At 36.2% G+C, this 23,796-nt stretch overlaps 1 protein-coding gene across 7 annotated transcripts in view; it reads left to right on the top strand.

The window, feature by feature from the left end:
- The window catches only part of mbnl1 (muscleblind like splicing regulator 1), a 96,654-nt gene extending 73,139 nt beyond the window's left edge, over positions 1-23,515 (top strand). For 2 of the 7 annotated variants that reach the window (XM_015370285.1, XM_015370284.1), the window contains exons 4-11: positions 5,089-5,310; positions 9,404-9,643; positions 12,765-12,818; positions 13,554-13,704; positions 15,533-15,568; positions 16,790-16,881; positions 17,174-17,246; positions 18,997-23,515. In XM_015370285.1, the coding sequence (XP_015225771.1) occupies positions 5,089-5,310; positions 9,404-9,643; positions 12,765-12,818; positions 13,554-13,704; positions 15,533-15,568; positions 16,790-16,881; positions 17,174-17,230 (852 nt within the window). In that variant the 3' untranslated portion in view covers positions 17,231-17,246; positions 18,997-23,515. The remainder of the gene's footprint in view (positions 1-5,088; positions 5,311-9,403; positions 9,644-12,764; positions 12,819-13,553; positions 13,705-15,532; positions 15,569-16,789; positions 16,882-17,173; positions 17,247-18,996) is intronic. The other 5 variants (XM_015370288.1, XM_015370287.1, XM_015370286.1 and 2 more) reach the window with 5 other exon arrangements.
- Positions 23,516-23,796: the final 281 nt, after the last annotated feature.

Here is a 23,796-nt window from a genome sequence, read left to right as displayed (position 1 = left end):
CTGCCATGAGAATATGGGCTGGAAGTCCCAAGGTCAAAATGGAAGACACCTCAGATAGTTGAGAATGACCGAGCTAAGATTCTATGTGCAATATTTATTTATTGTCTTAAATTCATTTTTACAGTTTGAAGTTAAGCAGGACAGACTTATGTTTAAGATACTTATTTAACTCAGCAAAGTTTGTTATTTTGTATTAAAGTGACTTGCTGGATAATTATTTGTTTTCCATGTTTTTATGTCACAAATATGCATCTAATTCAATACAGTTTTTAGGCAAATAGTTAAGAAAATCATTTCACTCACAAAGGGGGGCTATAAAAAATTTTTTTGCCAGGAGGGGTACAGGTAATCGGGTCACCTGGCACGCACATGAGGTGTCCCTTTCTTTCTTTTCAGGGAGTTGGCAACCCTATTCCATAGTAAATCATTCTTTGGCGTCATTGGCTTTGGGCAGTGTGCTGGAGCAGAGAGATGAAACCGATATGGTTCTGGCCCACTGGGTTTAAAAAAAAACTCCTTCAACATCTTGTGTCAAGGGGATGAAAGAATCCACCTGAAAAGATCCATCAGTGGCATAGCTACTAGTGTCCCTCTGCTGACTCTCTTTAAGCTAGCGGCCATGTCCTGACCGCACCCCTGTTTAAGCCTCTCAGCTAATGTGCCTTAGGGTCTCTGGGCACCCACCACTTTGGTTAAACTTTTTTTAATTTGTCAGGGGTGGAATCATCTTTTTACATGGGTAACTTTACACTTTAGGTGCCATTAGTGCAAAAATAAATGCTAGCAGCATGCTATGCTTAATTGCGGCATAAGCATTACATGTTTAGCGAACATGGCAGAGCAGATGATGCATACAGTCCTAGCATTGGTAAAGTTATAAGCTCTAGCACTAGCTTCTAGGATATAGCAGTCACCTACAGGGACTATTACTGTATACTGTAAGTATATACCTTATTTGTGACTCTAGCTGATTATGACACATTCTTGTGACCTTAGACGCAATGGTGTAGCACAATGTACCAAATTAGTTCTATAATAACCCTATTCTATCTTCACATACTTAACTAATTACATGAACCATTATGAGGAAAGAATTATTAAACCAACACGCCAAGTCATTTGTTTAGTTTCACTACCATCTTCTTCAGGGAAAAAAAACAAAAAAACGTCTTGGACCAATTGAGGAAATTGTATCTTCTTTTTGGGGTATGGCCGCTATATATGCGAACACCAGATTGGACTTATATTAGGTACAAAGTTCATTGAAGATACACTCTTTAACCTGCCTTGATGGCATTACAAATTTTTTCAGCTGTAGGGAACTCCTCCCACCTTGAAGGCAATGGTGGCACAAGAGATAGAGGCAGTGGCTGCTCAGGGGTTTATTTTCTCCAGGGGGGGCTATAAATTAAAAATACGTATACCAAAAACTAATCAAACGTGTACATAGTTATTACACAAGTATACTAATTTGAATGCAAACAACAATAAACATTATAAAACACTTTATAAAAAATAAAACATGATTTTTATGTACAGGTTTTCTTTTTGTACATAAATGTTGCCCTTCTGAGGCTTTGTGAAGGTAAATCTGTGTTTTGCATGATCCAATATAATGTCACAGACCTAAAAAACATAATGTGCCAGTTTAATCATGGAGAAGCTATTAGTCAGCTTTATACTTTTTCTTAATATATAAAAACTATTTTTTTTCTGAGAATGTGTATATTTAAGAGTTTATTTTTGGTTGTAAATTAACAAACATCTAGAAAAAGTACACTATATTATATTATTTTCCATGTGAATCCCAGATTGTTCATTCTTCTTTGCCTTTTCTAAAAAGTGCTTTGAATCAGTCCTACCTGTCGGAGAGGTGTTTTAAGTCTGTCTGTCCAGACTGTGTCCATGTCAAATCCCTCCGGTCACTTTTAAAAAGAATGCAGGGAAAACAAAAAAGTGCATTAGCTGTCCCAGAGGCTGTCAGCCACGACTTACACTGGAACCAACTCCTTCTAAAAGTCAAGTTGTATGATTTAGCTTTTTCCTTGGTTTGCTGCATTAAATTTATTTTGGGCTTGTCAGGTCCCAGTTCCTTTACATTAATTTTTTCCACCATCGTCCTTCTCACAAAAGGGTAATTCAGTAAAGATCTCACTGAATTGTGTGAAAGCTGCTCTTCAAGTTCAGCTGTCATCATCGCCATAATCTGTACCTCACTGCCTGACTGACTACTAGCTACATCACCTATATCACTGTGGCAGGGGCGAAAATTAAATGAGGCCCAAAGCCGTTAATTTTGGCAATGCTGATTGCCGCTTTGAATTAGCGCCCAAGAAGAAAAATGATACGTTGGTGGAAATGCACTGTTGAATGAGACTCAATTGGTAAGGGTGCTGTTTTAATAATTCATTTTACATGTAGCTGCATACTATTAAGTAAAATTTACATTGATAATACTTTTAAAATCTATATATATATTATTTATGACTTTTCCCTTTCATGTCTAGGGAGGGCCCCCTATGGGCCAGCCACCACTGGATAGGGGTCTGTCTTGTAACTGGCAGGTAGTAGGTTCAAGCCAACACTTTGTCTGTTGCTGTGTGCTTGGGCAAAGTACTGTACTTCACCTCTCTTACCTGCAGTTGGCAGTCAGAGGCATGGTGGTGCTGGTTAAGCAGCCTTATTTCTGTCAGTCTCCCCTGGCAGCTGTAGCTTACCACTATGAGTTTGAATGACTCAATGTATTGCAAAGCTCTTTGGGGACCTTGAACTTAAAGCATTATAGAAGTACAGGCAGTTTAAAAGCTGCCTTGAAAATGGGTTACTGCTGTATATAAAATTTTCCATTTTTTTTATCTGTGTGCAATTTACACCTTTTATTATTACATGGCTGGACACAATAATAATTTACAAATCTTTACATGGCCATTACAACAACAGAAGTCTGTATATATTTATCCCGATTTTTCATAAGCGAAGCACAAACTAGTAGTTGGTAAGTGGAAAGAAACTAAAACATTTTAAATATTGTGGAGTTTTTCAACTCATGAGTAAATGCTGTGAGGAACCACCCCTTTTCTCCTTCGAGTTACTGTTTTTACTATTTTTAGAAAGAAAGAAAAAAAAAACAGATTACAGCTGCAAGTAGTTTGGGGTATATCTATGACTTTTGCACATTAACAGACTGAAAATTTGCAAAATCTCCCAGCAAAACGGCTGAAAACCAAAAACCAACAAACATCAGGAGTGGACTAAAATACAATACCTGCTGAGAGAGAGGAGAGGTCTCATTGACAGTTACAGGAATCATTTGATTGCAGTGATTCCTTCTAAAGGTTGTGCAACAAAATATAATCTAGCGGGTCTCCTCATTTTGTCCAGGCCTGTGATATGAGTTTATTTTTAAAATCATTCTGCTGAAGGGTGGAAGAGAAGTAATCTCTTACTTTCATATATTCATTACTCATTGATTTTTATTTAATAATGGTTTTGTCAGTTTCAAGTAATTTCTGTAATGATGTGGGTTTTTCTTTTATTTAATTGATGGGTACCACATTTATTAACTTTAACATGTAAACAGGCAAGGGTCTAGCAGATTTTGTCCCTTGACCAATACAAATGAAAGACTAACTAGCCCTCTGCCATGTTGGCTTTTTTATCCATGGCTTTCAATTTTCCATTTTAATAAAACATTCTCATAGCAACAGATTCTTCCACCTACAGTAGTATGCAGCTTCTCCAGGGATACCATTGGCCTCTTGGTTGCTTCCCCGGGTAATGCTCTCTTTGCTCGATACTGTATGTCAGTTAATGTGGATGGCTCCACCCTCATAGGTTTGAAATTATTTCATTTTGTTCCATTTTCAGATGATGACTGAACAGTGGTCCATGAAGGTGTTGTAGAATTGATGCATGTTTTTAACCTCCCAACTTTCTCCCTGACCAGCGTGCTTTATTCCTTGGTCTCCATAATCCTTTTGTTTACTGATGTTCTAAAAAGATCTGGATTTATTCCAACATTAATATTTGCAGACACTCTTGTGGGCAAGTAATAGTGTTTGGTTATATTTTGAGCCAACAGAGAAAGGAGGCTGAAATACATTGCACATCAAACCTTTAAGATTTAGGTCGTTTCTCAATTCACAAGAACGTGAGTACGGACTCATGTCCTTGACAATTATCTTCTTGAGAAGAACAAAGAAAAGTGTGGACTTGGGGGGGAACGGGAGTATGCAGCATAAATATGGGTCAATTGGAACAGAAGCGTACTGATGACGTCACCACACCATCGGCTAGTCTGAAGCTGCATTTCACCTCCTGTTATTAATAGTCTCTACATAATAACAAATTCTTACTTTTTCATTCATTGGGGGAATAATAGTTAACACAGTCAGATAAACACAAATCAAATGAACATTTTGCCAAATAAAACAAAAAACTCACCATCAGAGCCATAGGTCCTTCACACACGGCTATGCCGAGAGAGGGCTGCTGCTAGGATTAGACATGGCTGCCGTTACCCTCAGAGGTTCTCTGATTGCCGCGGTCCTCCAACCTGTGTTGTTTTTTTTACTACGCATTAAATTGGTAAATTGGCTATATAGTGACGCTTAAAAGTATAATGTTCTTGCCTCAAATTATCTTTTTAAATGTACTTTTACTGAACAACGGCAACAGAAAAGATAACTTTTTATCTTAATACCCTGACCTCTGTGAGGGCTTCATTGGAAGCTGCTGCTGCTGCAGTGCATGCTGGGACAGCTGTCAATCTCAAGGACGGACAAGTCTGCTCTGATGCATACTCGGTAAATGGGGAGGGGCAAGAACAACATCCGGGAGAACGCACCACCACACATATTGGGAAGCAATATTAGAATCGGAAAACTGAAAATATGTATTCCTTTTCATGCACTTATAGTTATGTACTGCTTTATGTATGATATTAAATAAATCTATATAAAATGTATAAACATGTCTAAGTAAACCTTCACGGTCTCTGAATACATTGGTAAGTTCCTGTGTAACTTGAGTGGGTTGTTTCTGGTTGATTTTGCTTAATTTAATCCAATTCCTTCTTTTGCTCTGCAGCCCATGTTTTCAGTCACGCCCAGCCTTGCAACGAATGCCAATGCTGCTGCAGCAGCAGCCGCTGCATTTAACCCTTACCTTGGCCCTGTGTCACCAAGCTTGATGCCCGCTGACATCTTGCCAAGTGCACCTGTACTGGTCACCAGCAACCCCAGCATCCCAGTACCTGCCGCTGCTGCCGCCGCTGCTGCGCAGAAGCTTATGAGGACAGACAGACTGGAGGTGAGAAATAAATTTACACAGAAAATAAATAAAACATTGAATAAATCATTAAAAAGTAAGAAACTATAGAAACATAAAAATGTTTTTTTTTTTTGTAATTTCCAAAAGCCGTTTTCCAAACCAGCACAACTTCAAGAGATATTTTTTCAAACTGTGCACACAGACTAGGCTTTGAAATGTAGACTGATGCCTATTTGAATAATAAACTCAGGAGTTGAAAAGTCTTGCCTCAACAAATTTTGTTTGTAGACTTTAATTATGTATCTTGCACATTGTTTTTGTCACAGTAACTACACATTATTACCATAACTCAGTTTTTGCCAAAGATTAAGCAGAGGGAAAAAGACACTAATGAGATTATCTCTCAATAAACATTAGGCTTGTAGTTTCAATTAACAGGCAGCAGACAACATCGTTTGGCAAAACAGCAAGTAGTTCTGCACAGAAAGTGTGTTTCTGTATTAAAAAAGCTTCCTTTCTTCTATGAAAACAATTACTCATTTGAAACCTGATGAGCACTCCTCCCCTCGCTTACTAATTGGACAGTAAGTCAATCTCATCCATTATGTAGCTGCACTCGGGAAACACTTGCAGCGGAATAATGGAGAAATCATTGGAGGCAGGCAGGAGGCATGTGAGAACACAGGGAAGCTTGCATCTGAGTTGTAATGCTTGGTAGCAGGGTAATTAATGGGGGTAAGTCACTGGATGTGGTGAACGAGCGGACGACATGCGGAGCGAGGCAATGGGTCAATGATGGGAGAGAGAAATGGAGCAGGCGATTGGAAATCAATTCGTAGACCTGTTGTGCTCATCAGAGGAGGGTTTGAGGCAGTCACAGTCAAAGATAACAGCAAAAAGGGAAATGGATCAGATTGGAATTCGTAGACAAAAGAGTGATTAGACTTAAATGTGAGCAAGAGTTGTCACCAGAGAAGGTGCATATGTGTCTTTATTTAAAATGGGGATGAATACTTGTTCCTGTTTAGGCAGTATCACAAGGAAACTGTACTTTTTGGATCTTAATGACATTGCTGTATGAAGCAGGGAACTGACTTCTTAACAAATCTTCCTCAAAAAGACACACGGTGGTTGCAGAATTGATCAACTGTATGAGGATATGTTTGTTTGCCAAGTCAGGAAATAGAAAAAAAAAACATGTCCAACCTTTTATTTCATACTGTAGTTATGTTAATTCCTCTTAACTATCACAATAAACCCAGTACAGTGTGTTGAAGTGTACAGCTGCTAAGTATTGAGTTAAAGTAAGAAGTAGTACCGTAAGTTAATTGTTCAAATCGCTTTATGTTCTGATTTAAAAACCTGCCTGTTTTTGTAATTTCGATCATGATTTCTTAAATAAATTCTAAAAACAGACTTGCCTAACATATTTTAGTATGTATTGTGTTTCATGAAAAATAATGCTTGCTGGAATAATATTAAAATATACTTTTACCAGACAGTTCATAAGATATTGTTACTGACTATTTATCTATTTTAGGAAGACAGTCTTGTAGACTGTTTTGCTGAAAAAATATGTATTTGCCATCTCTCTTCTTATCCATATATTAAATCATTTGTTCCTTACTTGCAGCCCTGGTTATGCAGATGTTCCATAGGGACAGTTATCCTGTGGGCATAAATATGAATACAGTAGGAGGGCCTGTGTGTGTTTGTCAAGTGAATTAGTTTTACTGATTTCTCTCCCGGTACTGCATAACTGTAATTAGAACCTAATCGGTTCACACCTGCTGCCCCTGAACACCAAAAATGTATGTATCATTTATTCTTCTCTTAAAATCTATTTTTTATGCAGCACCTCTGTCTCAGAAGTCTTCATCTGTCAGTTGACTTCTCCTTATTCATTAGCCCTGCTAACATCTTTTCTTCCTCTTGCTTGTTCCACCAACGTCTACCTGACAATGCAATCAATCTTAAAAAAAAAAAAAAAACTCAAGCAGGTCTAGCAAAAAATAGGAAATAAATAAGATGTATGTAATATGCAGTATCCTTCCTTTGTGTCAGGCAGTACTGATTACTTGTAAAATGGCCTTCTGTTAATGCATCTAAGGTAAATTCAGGTCATGAAAAATGCATTCTGTGAAAATATGGATTCGGTCAGAGTTAACATTTAAATTGCTGTTCAGAGACACAGCTGGCCAGAGATAGGAGGTTATTGCTTTTTTAGGGTTAGGATTTATTTTCAGTTACAACAAAAAGTTTATTCAGGTGTACACAGCTTATGTCTATCTCTCTGTGTTATTCATTAAGTGTATTCAGAGGATTGCGTCAGTTAAAACCTCCCCTGAGGGTAACCAGCCTTGTATTTCCCATGGGCCTCACTTAAGCTGTAAATTTCATACAGAAGCAATTATGTCTCTCCTTAGTTTTGTGACAGATTATGGAAATGCTGCCCCCTTCTGTCCACCTTTGGGACAGCACACACAAAAAAAATGCTCATTTAAACAATGAATGCAAGTTGTGGGACTAGAGCAGTGTTTTTCAACCCTGGTCCTCAAGGTACACTGCCCTGCATGTTTTAGATGTTTCCCAGCTTTCCCACACCTGTTATCAATTGATAGCAGATTATCAGGCTTTGCTGAACTGCAATCATCTGAATCAGGTGTGCTGAAGCTCAGAAACATCCAAAACATGCAGAGCAGGGTGCCTTGAGGACCGGGGTTGAAAAAAACTGGACTAGAGAATTTGCAAACGTTCTTCAAAGAATGATCAGCTTATGAATCAAACTGGTTAGATAGATTGGGTAGATCTGTATAGTTTTTTGGGTTTTCGAGCTTTGAAATGACAAATAACAAACTGAGTCCTTAATTAAATGTACTGTACAGTGTACAGCAAAAATAATCATACCAATTAAACTTTTTCATGTTTACTCTTATCAAAAAGTTGTATCTATATTTTGGTATGTCAGACTAAATGTTGTTTGCTTTTTTAACAAACCTAATCAGGCAATTATATTAGCTCCTTCTAAAATTACAGATCTAAATACATGTCTTGGCTGTATGCAGTTGGAAACCTGTATAGCAATGGCTGCGTTGCAAAGGTCTACAAATTGAGTTAGAGAACTTTACATAACAATCAGCATTATTAATTCCAACAACATAATAGACAAGTCAGAAATAAAGTTGCAAGGAGTTTAAAGTAAGGGTTGGATTTCACAAAAACACTCTTAGACAATCTCCTCGCACAATTTAAATTTTGATTTGAAAATGAAAAAAATATGATAAAGCTGCACTGCCACCACGAAATGGCCTTACACATACATTTGCAGGTCAGCAATACCTACAAAGGCAAAAAGATGCCAAAAGTTATTTTAAAATAGCTGCAGAAATTACCAATTTTGATGGGAGAGAGATAAATTGCCAGAACAGTTGTGCACTCTATGGCCTTTAGGAAACAAATACAAAGAGAAAAAGAAGAGATTAAAATAGGCAGTTTGCAAAAAAAAAAAATATATGTGGTAAATAGTCCTCCATTAAAAGTAGATTAAAATGTTTCTCTCTGCTCTACATGCAAAATTATGTTATATTTAATGCATTCATGGGAAGCTGATCAAAGTTAATTGAAAGATGTTGGAGTTAAATATTGGAAAATTCCTGAAGACAACCTGTATGAGGTTGCAAAAGACTTGAGACTGATGTTGACCTTCCAGGAGGACAAAACTGTAAACATACAGCAAGAGGTTTGATGAAATTGTTTAGATGAAACCATAGCAATGTTTTACAAAAACCCCTTAAAATCCGCACTTAAATCAGATTGTTAGACTACAATGCTAAAGGAGACATACCACTACAGACTTGCTGCTTGTATTGTAGCTGAGAGGAGGCTCTACTAGACCTTGACTTAAGTGGGACAAATATTTATAGTTGTTCAGATTTTTTATTGTAAAAAAACTGTGAAAACTTTTTCCTGTCACTGCAAATAAAATACTCTGTAGTTAGCAATTATGATATAAAAACAACAGAAAAAAAGTTCAAAGTCAATCAATTTTTTGGCAACTTTATAATTTTCTTTGATGTGTATTTTCTTTTATGGACGGAGGTTTCAACATACTTACTGTATATTTCTAACCTAGGTATGCCGGGAATACCAGCGAGGTAACTGTACACGAGGGGAGAACGACTGCCGCTTTGCACATCCGGCAGATAGTACTATGATTGACACCAATGACAACACAGTCACCGTGTGCATGGACTACATAAAGGGCCGCTGCACGAGGGAGAAGTGCAAGTACTTTCACCCTCCAGCTCACCTGCAGGCCAAAATTAAAGCCGCTCAACATCAAGTCAACCAGGCTGCAGCGGCTGCAGCCTTGGTATGTATCTATCTGTCCAATATTTAAAGCAAGTAAACATCTAAAACAGTTCTATTACCATATATCTTTTTTTTTTTTAATGTTCAGTTATTCCAAAAGAAATATTTTTAATTTGCCTTGAAAAATGTATAAAATTGGAGCATAAAAAATACATATCCTACAGATTATGTTACCTATAGTATATAAAAATAAAGCCTTTGTATTGTATTTTTTCTATCCTCAGTACATTGACTATGTAAAACAGTAACTAATTATGCAATCAGATGTACATGGTGTGTGTGAGCTTATATGAATGTGTTAGCATATGACTGAGCCTTTTGCTCCTTTTTTGCTCGCCGTTGTTTCGCTGCTTCATTAGCTGTGTATTTTGCTGTTCATAGTCAATAGTCAACTTGTGCTAAATTTATGCTGAGAGGACAATTTTGTGGATACCGCTGTTCAGTTTAATGTGTTGTGCAATGCAGTGATCACAATCTCCAGGGATGCAACGTTTTGCTTAGCCAAGTGCTGGAGATGACATTGCCCAGGTGTCCGTAGAAGAGGATTAGCATCACCAAAATCAGTCTTTTATACTTAGATTTGTCCATTCATGTATTTTAATCAGAGATCATTTTGTAAGTTTTTCAAACATTTATATCTTGTAATTTGGATTATTATGGCTTACATGTAATGCAAACCTAAAATTGAAAACTTATGAATTTAACCCAATCCAAACCAAAATTAACATCTTTTCAATGTATAAATCTTGTATAATGGCAATATGACTTTTACAATCAGAGGGAAGGCTACTTACTTGACCAATGTCTAGAAGACATTGACACCCCCCACAGGTAGGGTCAGCGACAAAATACTGCTAAGAAACTCGTGATTCACATTCTGCTTTTTTTTCCCCAAGCACAGTCAAAGAAAATTGAACAAAAGAAAATTTGATTAGTTGAAAACATGCACTGCCTTCAGGAAGAAGCAGAGACTTATGAGGATTGTCAAGTAAAATCCATATAAGGATTTAGGGAAGCTTCAGCATTAGTGGGCTGATGCTGGAAAGAGCATATCAAGAGCAACAGTCCTACACATGAACTACAAGTATTGCCTTGCTCTTGTTCAGCTGCTCCTTCACCAGACATGCAGTCGGAAGAAATCCCTCTGAGCTGAAGAGAAAAACAGGATACACTGTAGCTGTTTACTGGTCTGAAAACATCTGATATTTTAATTTTCTCACACATTTTTAATATATTTCTTACAGGCAAGAAATTATTATGACAGTTTAATATATGCTTTTTATATATAAACACATATCTGAAGTCCCCAAATTCATCTTAAGAAGTGTTATCACAGTTAAATTGGTGCTGCAGAAATGGAAACCTAACTGGAATTGGAATAACTGTAATGAGGAGAACAGGATTAGTGGCAGGTAACTAGTCAATGGTGTTGAAGATGCACTGAAAGGTACTATCCTTCTCAAAAGCCTGGAGCTTGTCCTGGCTCTGATAATTGATCCCAGTGGCTCTGTTTGCATGATTTAGATCCCGAACCCTTGGGTGCACTTCCACCGGGTGACACTTGACGGAGGGACGTACGTAGCATGCAAAGGTGGAAGATGTGGAGTCCACAAGTCATCTTTATGCCATGTATTTGTTCTACTCAGCCACTGAACCAGGTGAGTACAATCTGCACAATTCAATTCACTGTGCAGAATGAACTCAGCTATTTCAGTGGCTGGGCAGAACAAGCACATGACTTGTTGACTGCACATCTCTCACCTCTGGCAGCATGTAGTGAAAATATTGAGACAGAGTTGCAGTCATTCTGAGGATCATGCACAGAGAAGCAGTCCAAGAGGCAGATGTTTTCCAGAAGGAGTTGACTAGTGGGGAATCCAGGATCGAGGCAAGAGAATCTTTAACAGGAAACACACTAACCAGGCAGAAGCTTCCAAAGGGACAGATGCAGATCAGAGGTCCAGAAATGGATCATACACAATTGATGGAACTGTTTAGATGGCTACAGGCAAACAGACTTGGTCATGGGGCAAGACTTCATTGTCCAGAGATCAGAAGCCAATACGAGTATCAGACAGGGACAGGGTAGGAGAGAGAAAAACAGGAACAAGACAGGTCGAGTTCAGGTTAAAACAAGTATTTATGGGTGGTCTACTCATACGAATTACTGGTAAGAATCTGGTGGTTACCCATTGGGGAAGCCAGGAATAAATAATTCTCCTCCCAGGTGCAGCAGCTCCTGGAAATTTGAGCTTCTGCAGGTGTAACTGCTCAGACCTTGACTGCCAGTGCAGCAGACAGAGCAGGGAGTGACATATGGGATTGCACATTTCAAGCTTCAGCAATATATGTGTGTCTTAACAGAAAATATGTTGCAAGGAAATAAAAACCGATCAGACTCATAATCCATTGCCATGCCTATCAGCTTTAGTTCTTTACTCTAAAGAAATTATTAAGAAGAAAACAGAAATATCTTACACCAAAACATTTTAATGCAGAAAAAAGGCTGCATTAATGAATTATTGTTTGAATTAACCTAATAGTTACCTGTGATGGACTGTATTGTTTAATATAAGCTCGTGCAGCTTAGGCTGTTTGGGGGGGTAAAAGGAACACATAAGGGCAGAATGAATGATTTGGTTTACTGTTCAGTAGAATTAAATACACCACCAGGCATTTTCCACACTAGTTTCTAAGCCTAATACTGAAGCCAGTGAACTTAAAATATTAACATTGAAATATGTTCTGATTAAAACTACATTAATATTCATTGATTGTCTTGTTTATCCATTCATTAATCAAATAAAATCCTCACTTCTGAAGCAGAACACCTTGCTAACAGTAGTTTGAATTTGTGAGCATCAGCTTTCTTCTAACAGTAAATGGGCCTTTGTTAATTCAGTAACCCTACAGTATGTGCATGCTATAGTCTTTTGTGTGGTGTATATTGCATTCCAATGATTTTTTTTTTCCCTGGTTGTTTTTTTTTTCATTTCTTTGTGTTTACAACCCACACTGTACCGCTGCCTCCCATGATGCACCTGCGCTTGCTGGTTTATGTTATTGTGCTTGAATCCCATTGGCCCATTGCCACACCATGTGCTCGCTGCCTGCTAATTAAGACTCAGTCGCCTGTCAAATCACTGAAGCGGCCCCTCGATGCAACTTTTGATCTGGTACTATAACTTTTCACCTTTTAGCTTGGCATGTAGCCACAGTTTTAAACATACGTATATACAATTGGTGATTAAGTAATGAAATTGTGGGAACACTGAGGGGTGACGAACTGATAAATTTCAGCACCTGAAAACTTTCCAAATTATGTAATTGTTTCAGAACATCACAATCTTTTGTTGACATACTGCAGTATCAGTTCATCACCTTTTGGTGAATCTTTTGTTACAGTTGTGGAATGTATTCATATCTTAGTAGTCATTGCACGTTGACATTAGTTTTCCTTTTGCATGAGTAAATGTTGAAACGAAATCATAACAGTATTAACATGTCAATTAATATTATCATGAAACCTTCATTTCAACTTTTTCTAAATATATATCTTTTCACTAACTAATGACAATAACTATATCTAATAGTATAATGGAGTTTATAAAAAAGTACTGAAACTGCTTTATATTATCCTTAAAATGAACTGTTAGGATTATTTAGCATTAATCATAAGTTTGTATATTGACTGTTTTGTAGATGTAGCTGAATATCTCTACATTTTGTGCTGCTCAGATCCTTTTACTGTTGGACACTGCTTATTTATTTTACTTTTAGGAGCTCTGTTGAAAAGGAAGTTTAAACTTCTAATGGAGTTCTCTCTTCTGTTTTCTCTTATCTATCACTGTCACCATTCTTTGTTTTCTTTCTTTACCATTATTTTCTTTTGGCGTTGTCCCCCTCATCAGGGGCTCCCTCCTGTCTTGCCTCCTTTACCAAAGAGACCTGCACTTGAAAAAGCCAACGGTGCCAACACTATGTTCAATGCTGGCGTTTTCCAGTATCAACAGGCCCTGGCCAACATGCAGTTTCAGCAGCAGGCTGCCTTCATACCGTCAGGTAAGACCTTGGTTCCTTTATAATATACAGATGTTGTAATCATACAGGCTGCTTAATCACATTTTCTGTTTTGGCATCACCATAGATTGGCTGAATGTGTGTTTTTATGTGTTAGTGACTTGATTAATAACCTTGCATGAACTTTACTTTATACATTGCTTTTATTTAAATGTGCATACCCCTTGAGCCTTTTCACATTTAGTCAATTCAATGGCATTTCTGACATTTTACTATATGTAAAAGACAAAAAAATGTTGTTATGTTTTTTTATAGTGGATTGGAATAGAAATCATACCAGAATTTTACAAACAAGAAAATGATATGAGTGGTATACATTTTCCAGTCAATACTATCATTTGCTGCAATATACCAGCAAGTCTTTTGGTGTAAGACTTAATCAACTTTGCACATCTTACATTTTTGCCAAATTTTCTTTGCATATAGCATAAGCTCATCAGATTTTTTAAAGAAGGACCGTGTTTTTTTAGTTTTGGGATAGATTACCAGTTAGACTCAAGTCATGACTAGAAGGAACCTTTTTATTGCTGCTCTGACTGTATATTTAGGGTCAATGTTCTGCTAAAGGCAAACCTTTTTTTTTCCTTGATGCTGCTACCCCATCTTAATTTACTGGATGGACGGTGTGTTCAGAGAGGTGTACAGTTTAATTATCTATCACACATAGCATAGGTCAAAATGCGCCTCCCTATGGCTTTCTTTTAACGTTGGCTTTCTTCTTGATACGTTATTATATACTGTAGATCAAATTTGTTGATTGCACCCATAATAACTTTACTGTCAACATGTTTCCCCACCTGAGCTATGGATTAGATTTTCCTTCAAGGTTACCATGAGTCTTTTGGCATATTACCACACTCTGTCCTGTCAATACCTTTACCACATGGTCATATAGATACAATAGCAAGATCAAATACAGACACTATTTGGGAATTATTCCTTGGGATATCCGTGTAAAAATAGAAGAAGACAAAAGGAAGGCAAACTTTACAGATTTTCCTAAATTTTACTAAATAATAGTTGTTTTTTTGTTGTGCAATCCTTTGTTTCTTTTTAAAATTGTAGTTAAAGAAAGATCAGTTTCAGTGTGACAAAATTTGAATAAGCTCAAGGGGTATGGATATCTTTGAAAGAAACTGTGTCGGGACTGCAAGAATTAAGGTTTGGTGGTAGAATAAATAATCAATTATTTGCTTCTGAGAATCTGCGTAGATTATAGATTTGACTGACAGGATTTTATGGTTTATTTAGATGATACATCCTCTGCTAATATAATGAGGATTACTTCTCTTGTTAATGCATATATCTAGTATTATAATGGACACATACGTGAACAGCTTATTTGAAGTGCACTTTTTAGGCATTGCAGTGTCATCTTACAATGTGGCCAGTATTCTCATCTGACAATCTAAGAATAGCTTGCCATTGATTTCCAGCAGTTCCTCATATGTCTCACTCCATTGGGCTGTCAAGTCACTACAAACCACTTAAGGGATTCAGAAAGCAGGTCATTCAAATGTTTCATGTCACAAACAGTTGCTGTGGGGTAGATTTTAAAATGAGGCCACCGCTAATATTTAACTTTATTTCAATGGAGCAGTTAAACACTGAATTTAGGTTACCTTGTATGTTAATAATCTTCACAATCAGTATTGTGGCTGAAGCAATTAAAGTTTGCACAACAGTTTAACCTAATCTTAGAATCATTAATTCACATCCAGGTCAAGTTCCATATTGTCTGATTCTAAAACACTTTTTTGATGTGTCCCCCACATTTACTCCAATCTCTGTTGCAATGCATGATGGGCAGGCTCGATATTGTGCATGACACCTGCAACAAGTGTTGGTAGGTGCCAGCTTTCCTTACTGATTTTGTTTGAATCCATTATGGTCTCTTCTCTCACATACTCACTTTTTTATTTGAGCACTTTCTTTGCTTTTGCAAAACTCAAAATTAAGTTATAGTCTTTTTGTTGGCAGGTTCAACAAACATAAAATGCTTTATGGTAATATTCAGTACATCTTTAAAAAAAGAAATGTCCACCCTTTTTAACTGCAAATCCCCTAATGCTTGTTGCAGTTGAAATGTCCCTTCTTTATTATATTCTCCTTTTCAGTTCGCTAACTTCTTAGGCACATTTTAGTATCAGTTTGTAAATTTTATTTAATATGGGAGAATTTTAATTTTTAACCAAAGAAACTAAAATATTTCCCACAATTTTACTTCCCTTTTTGCAACAACCATTTTAAGTGCTAGCTAAGACTCTTTTTAAATTTGGAGGTTTAGCTTCCACTTGTTCAAAAACGCAGGGCAGATTGAGGTATTGCTTACTGTAACTAACAATATTAAAAAAGTTATGACAGATCACAAGTGTTTAGGAGCACCTAGTACTTGCACCAATCCAAAGTTTATAGACATTTTGCAATCTCTACTTTATGTAAAACAATCAACAGCTGATAATTATTTCATTAAATGTTGATTCCCCTTTCAAAAAAAAAAATAAATAAATAAATTACAAAATTAAAATGTCTATGTTCATTCCTACAGAGCCTGATCTGTAAGTATTCATAGAAGAAGTAGAGGTAATATCTTGCCTTGTATGTTAGTACATTAACAATCACCATAATAACATTATCTTAAATTTGTGATTTAAAAATCTATGTAGCATGTACTATTACAACTCAAAGCTCAAATGAATAAGCAAGGCCAAGGTAGAAAATGCAATATCCTTTTAAACAGCTTTTGCGAGTATCCCCTTCTTCCAAAGTCAATTTAAACAACTCACTGAGCCTGAACAACTTTGAGTCCTCTTATTTAAGTTACTAATTCCGCAAGAAAGACTGTTGCTTTTAGGTAAGCCTGGGAGAACTTACATTTGCTGCACTTACTCTAATGAAAAAATATCATATTGCATATTTAAGAATTCAAACTTGCAGCATTTTAAAGAAACACAATACTTCTCTCATATTTATAAGCAGTCCCTAAATAGACATGCAAATGGTGCAAAGTTTGAATAGGGCTAAATCTTCGCTGTTTCAACTGTTTGTGTGATCTTTCCCCCCCAAGTACCCATGATGCACGGTGCTTCTTCAGCCACTGTGTCTGCAGCCGCCACATCTGCCACAAGTGTTCCCTTTGCAACAGCAACAGCCAATCAGGTTTGCTCCTCTCCTGTCTCCTCTTGCTCTCTTTCATGTCTGGGTAACTCAGCTCAGGCTTGACTGTCCTTTGTATTATGACTCTGATATGCCTCTTTATAATGCATGAACAATAAACAAGGGTAGTTTCTAATCTTTTGTCAATTATTCCGACTGTGATTAAGTACACAATCTCTGAGCATATCTTTTACATTTTTTAAAAGTGAATTGTCCTTGTTTTATTTAATCCTCTTGTTTATTTATCCCTGTTTTGGTTATTTTTTCATTACTTCTCTTCTCTCCTCTCTGTCAGATTCCAATAATATCTGCAGATCATCTGAATAGTCACAAGTATGTGACCCAGATGTAGGAGTCTCAGTCATACAGTATGTACTTCTTCCTACTGAAGCATCTAACAGACATACATTTACATTTATATTCACCAAAAAAGTGACCAACATAATTAAATACCCCAAAATAAAAAAAAAGCTGGTCAATTATTAAGAATAATGAAGGTTTTTAAGTATGTTGTTGGCAGCATGTGAGATTATGATATTATATTACTAAGGTTAATTCTGACTGTCCATATATGTCCACATGGACAAAAACATTTTGCATGCGTGTTTGCAACTTTATTCTAAACTTCATAGATAGATACAAAAATGTGCCAACAATCTGTTTTAAGTTTGTTATATTGCTTTGCTGGTGGAAAGCAGAGGTACAAGTAAACCAAGACAGTCTGGTACTACATAAGCTTTGGGGGCAGTACGTATTACTGCCTCCTACAATGTTGTTCTTTTTGTACCACAAACTTCAACAGACAGTTACCAATCTCACACACGCTCATGCAATAGAGGTCTGGTGCGTTCTAAACTCTGACAAACTAAGCTCCTCCAGCTGTGCTTGTGCACAGCTCACTCTCTGCACTGGTGCTCAGCCTGCTCCTTGCTCACTCACCATAATCTATGTGCTTGGCTTTCTCTGCCCTCACTACCTGATATACTATATGTAATTGAACAAATCAGCTTTAATACAAAAAGTTAGAGGTAGCCTGGGATTTCAAAACTTATGTTGCATACATTAATTCAGCTGTATAAAACCGCGCGCACACACACATCTTCTCATAGCACACTTCCTTTTTATGCACCCAGCTTGTTTGGAACTGGTCCCAGGTTCACATGTACTTTTACCCCATTAAAATGTGTATGGATTGAATTAGATACCGTCAGTTTTAAAATGGCCTTAAAAGAAAGATGAGATACTAAGTCATGAGGTTGAAAGTAAAAATGAAAATTATTTAATTATTAACATTGATAATACTAAATATGTATGAAAGGGAACCACTACTGCAGCCTGCCAGTCCAGGGGACTTTCCCCATTTTGTTAGGTGTTTTACGGTGTTGTATGTACGGGACTAAATGTGGCCTAGTTTTATTTGCCAATTTTAAAGAGGCATGACAGAGTTTTTTAATTGTAAAACCACCTGTGGTCAAAACACAGAAGTGCAGCACTCTTCTGCTCCTTCTTGAATATAGCACTTCAATTGTTTGCTAGATTTGATCCATTTAACAGGAATGCGCTTGATATCACATCTACAAAAACAGCGTGGGACCTTCTGACCTGAGGTAGATTCATGTAAATTTGTCTAAAGGCTAATAAATGCTAATGGGTGCTGAACTAATGAGGTGTCTGTATAATCATCAAATTATTTTTTATTAGTAGAGGGTCTAATAAAATGACTATTGTAAAGTTATGCATGTCCATTTAAATCGTAAAGGCTAAAACTTATGGAAAAACAGCACCTTGAATGCCCTTCCAGTTTAAATAAAATCAAGAGTCATTTGATTAGTTATATTTTAGGGATTTTATACTTGTTGTCAATTGAAAAAACTTTCGTTGCTGCCATAAATTCTCATTATGCGTCAAAAATATGCACAGATTCCTGCAATCTTTCACATATTAATTTTTATACATCCCAATATTTTTTTTAGGTTTTAACATTTCACTTTAAGCTTTCTGTGTGCAAACTCAATTTATATATGAAGCCCCATATATAAAATTTATTTAATTAATGAATAGACATTAATAATAATAGTGACGGTTTCTAATCTGCTGTATTTTTGTGAATCTGTCTAGATGGATCTGGAGATGGAGTGAGCTGGTCTGAAGTCTAAGATTAAAGGTGAACCTTCATACAACAAGAGCTGGATTGGTTTGGAGTAAATCTGCATGTCAACATAGAAGGAACAGTTTATTAGAAAGGTTCTCATGTGAAGTTCACCACGGTCACACAACAACTGATAAAAGAGCATCATTTGCATTTAAATGCGTGCCTCATGTTTGCAGAGGCAACTAACCTTTATTCACCAGACACATTTTGAATGTCAACATAAGGTTAACTTGTGGAGGTGTCATCAGGACTGAATAGGTACATCCGCTGACCAAGAATAAAGACTTATGTTATCTGTTTATTCATTGATTGTTGGTCTCTGAATTCTAATGTGTTCATTTGTTTACACCGAGGTGCACCTTGCATTTAATTTAAGGTAAAGGAACAGATAATCTGACTGAACCACATATGCATGCATAATGTTATTTTTTTCTGGCTCTATTTTTCCAGCTGTTATGAGGAAATTTACCCAAGAAAAGTCAGAGTTAGAGGCTAAAAGACAACTGAATGTCTGTGAGATGTCTTTTAAACCTTTGTAACTTACTTTTTTGTCTCTTAAGCACATGTCTTTTATCCCACAGGGATCCCTGTAAAGTGCCATACATCTCAAAATAATTAGAAGCTGTATTCGTGCAGTGTTACAAAAAATTTTAACTTAACAATTCCCTTTAAAACATGCATACATGTTTAGATTGTTTCGGGACAGCATGTCATAATCATTTCATATGATTTCTATATAACACTCCAGATTATTTGATTCAGTTACTTAAATATTCTACTGATTGAAAAATTTTTTTTTACTATATTATTTTATAGCTGGCTTATGTCAGATGTTTATAGATACAACAGTTGTATCTACAGAGATCTATTTGTCTGTGCCAATATGGGTAGGGTGTTGTCAAAATATTCATACTCCGTTTCACATTTTGTCAAACTACAATCAGAAAAAACACATTTTGCTTTAATCAGAGCTGCAACTTATTTGTTGTATGTCTCTGTATCATCTTTGCATACATAGAGACTGTAACCTTAGCCTATTCTTTGTTAACCCTTATAAGTGTGCTGTAGCAATTTAAGTTAAATGTAGGTGTACAGTAAGGCAAAACTCTCCCTTAATTGAAGGTCTGTTGTAGCATCTAACAGGGTTTCTTACGGTTTACTTTATTATTTTACTTACAGTTTACTTCAATATTTGATATAAACTCTAGCCAGGTTTTCTCTTCTGCTGAAAAATCCCCCCCATGCCAAGCATGCTTGTTTTCAGCCAAACTCCATGTTTTGCCCTGCAGGTGGGTTTTAAAAACAATAGGATTTCATTTAAGGAGATCAGAGCAATCAAGACTAAATATACACTTCAGATTTTTAGTTTTCAAAATTTAAGACATACTTTAGGGTTATTGAACATTACACTCATGTGTTACTCTACGTTGGTGTGTCATAAGAAAATTCCGGGAATATATATTTTTAAGTTTGTGATTTACAAGTGACAAAATTAAATAATGCAAGGTATTGATACTTTTTCAACACAGTTTAAGTTGCATGTGGGTTTGAATGAGAGACCAAAGACTCTCTCTTTGATAAAAATATCACTGATAGAATGATAGAAATAAATGAAATAACTGCTGTAAGGCCAAACAGAAAATCTGTAAAGCAATTTCTGATGAATGTGTACTTGATCAAATAACTTGATTTGTTTTTCTTGTATATGGTAATGCAGAAACTAAGGCAGGTTTTCAAAGAAAAGTAATAGTGGTGAGTGTTTGTATATATCGTCTGACATATTTAAGAGTGTTTGTTTGATACCCGAAAAACCATTTTTCAGATAGTCACCCAAAGTCTTTTTGTGTCAGTGTTAATACGTGTTGATTATGAGTAGACTAGAGGGAGTGTCTTTTAAAGGATGTCCAGCTCAAAGAAGGTTTGGATCTTTAGAGTAGATCTAACTACTTGTTTGTCCATTTTTTATTTTCTTTTTCTATGTTTTTAAGTGATTTGTGTTGGCATATTTAATTGTTGGATAGGTCAGGTTTAACAAGTGTCAGAATATTCAAACTGATTGTATTACTCATCCAAAGCCTTAGAATGTACCATTGGGTCAGCACAATGCAACATGCCATTTTAAACCATGCAGCTGCCTAATTCACGCCATATTACAACACACACAAGGCACTAAGTGATTGTCACTTGTGATTCTTGCATGTGTTTTCTTAACTCTTTCTTTTTTCTTAGGAAAGGAGTGTTTTTCTTTTGTTTTTTATACTTAGATATTAGTTCCTATTTTTAGTTTTGCTGATGATATTTATCTTTATAATAATGACTATATTAGGGACATTGTGTGTGTGTGTTTGTTTGTGTGTCCTCCATTCAGAGTTTCCTGAGATTCCATGTAATGTTACACTTAGTATGATAATGATTGTAAGCTTGATATTTTCTACGTTATGCATATTGTTGAACTGTATGCATTTGATTCATTTCTCTAGTTGTTCTGTGTTCTTTGAGCAAAGATGTTTTATATGACTAACAGTGTTGAAAGAACAGAAACGGACAGGCTGAGTTGTCACTGTGACAACAACAGTCAATAACTGACTAATATTTTAACAACTGTTAGATTTTTAACTAGTCTTATAATTTAAAAATATTATCTAAAAGTCTAGTTGATGTTTAGAGAAAATTTTATTTTCTACTTTATCCATTTCGAATAGTAACTATTGTTTTATTATTTCTACTCTCCCTGGAAATTGGGCCATGTTGGAAAACAAGCTGCATATTAAATCACTTTTACAGGCATTGTTGGCATGGTGAAGGTAAACATGGCGAGCGAGGGAACTGAATCCACTGTACTAGCCTTTAACTTTGCCAGCTGCAAACAACAAGGGTTAAGGGTGGGGAATACTATGGCGATAAAGGTAATAAATGTTGACTTTTTTGCACTTCTGTACATAGTCAAAAAAGAGAGAATCATGTATATTGAGATCTTATTTTGAATAAAAAATATGTCTGATGACAGGGAATTTTGCTAGCACAACAAAAAAAAAAAATATTTCGAAAGGCTGAACAAACATTGCTTGCATTTAAAGGGGGCTGAGTTCTCACTCTCCTACCCCTTTCAGAATAAAAGGCCAAGTGTTGCTCTTCTTTTTTGTCAGCAGCTTGTAGTTTGCCTGGTAACCTTCTGGAAGGTGGGCCTCCACAGCCCTCCTGCAGCGCAAGAGCCTGACTGGGTTTGTCTGGTTTCATTAAGCTGCCTGCACTGACAGGTCTGCACCATGACTACGCCCAGCCAGGCCCCACCTACCACATGTCCTGTTTATTTACCTAACTCAAAGTGGAATGCATGTCAAAGGAAAAAACATATACTGTTACAAAATCTTCTCAACACAGTAATATTGAATAAGAAATCATTTACATAGAAAGATGTATTTACAGTATACAATATTCTATCAATGTAATGGAGTAAAATATATATGAAATAAAAAATAGAATAGTGGTTTATAAAAAAAAAAAAAAAAGATTCCAGAGACTATACTTACTAAGGTGTTACCACTTGGAGAAATAAAATACATGCAACACAAACACAATAGCTATTAAGTATTTACTTTATGTTTATGTAAGCTGTGCTTGTAGAAGAGGAAAAAGATAAAACAGAAATATCAGTGCAACATTGAATAGTATCTTGAAGAAATCCCAAATTATGAGCAATCTTCCCTCTAAATGTTCAATGTGTCTGGGCATATGTACATACTCATTTCCTTGAGTACACTGAAGACCACTGTGAGCAATATTAGATCTGCATGCTGTGGTCACACACCAGCATTAGAGCTGTTATAAACCAGGATCAAGTTACATGGCTTATTAGAAGAATTAGATGACAGAAGCTATTTCCATTAGTTACTTTTAATATAAGTGATCAGGGCCATTTCAAATAAAAAACCTAAATTTGGTTCATTAGACGTGAAGCATGTTTTGCTGTATGTAAGAGTCCTGCTTTCCCAGGATGGAAGAAATGAGACGTTGACAACTTTTGTTCACGTTGAGACATCACCATTTTCCTCCATGAAACGTGTGCTGTAACTTGTGATACAGTGAATGAACATTTCTGGTACTCTTCTCGGTGAAATATTTAACTACAGATTGGATGACAAAATAATATGTGTCTCATTTGTTTTTCAATTTTAAACCAACAAAGAAAATAATTTATTTATTTATTTTTTTTAACTTGGCTTCATAAAAAATAAAAAAAACGAAAGAACAATTCATTTTTAATTCGCTCCTACATTCAATATGAAAAAAGACGTCTAGCTTATGCATTTGTTTTTTAAACCTTCTGTATGCTCTGATTAATGATGAAGAAGATAGGTGAATCCCAAAGGCTTTTTTGGACTTATACCTCTGGCAATCTATAATTAACCGTTTTAGTTCCTTATGAATTCTAAGACTTTTAAACTTAAATATACACTGCTGGAAAAATAAAGGGAACACGTAAAATAAACACAATATAACTTCAATTAAATTAAACCTCTATGAAATCAAACTGTCCACATATGAAGCAACAATGACTAAGAATGAAATTCACATGCTGTTGTGCAAATGGAATAGAAAAACGAAGACAACCTGGTTCTGCAGGTTGGAACCACACATATTTAATTGGTAGATTAATTTAAGTGTTCATTGATACTTTAGAGAACACAGCATGAATCTGTGATCATTTTAAGCATCTGACCTTAGCATCTTGCTGCATTCACCTTGAACAGCAGACGACAGAAGGC

Source organism: Cyprinodon variegatus, unplaced genomic scaffold (genome assembly GCF_000732505.1).
Source record: "Cyprinodon variegatus isolate N-32 unplaced genomic scaffold, C_variegatus-1.0 Scaffold44, whole genome shotgun sequence".
Classification (NCBI taxonomy): Eukaryota; Metazoa; Chordata; class Actinopteri; order Cyprinodontiformes; family Cyprinodontidae; genus Cyprinodon; species Cyprinodon variegatus.
This window is presented reverse-complemented; position numbering and strand designations above follow the sequence as displayed.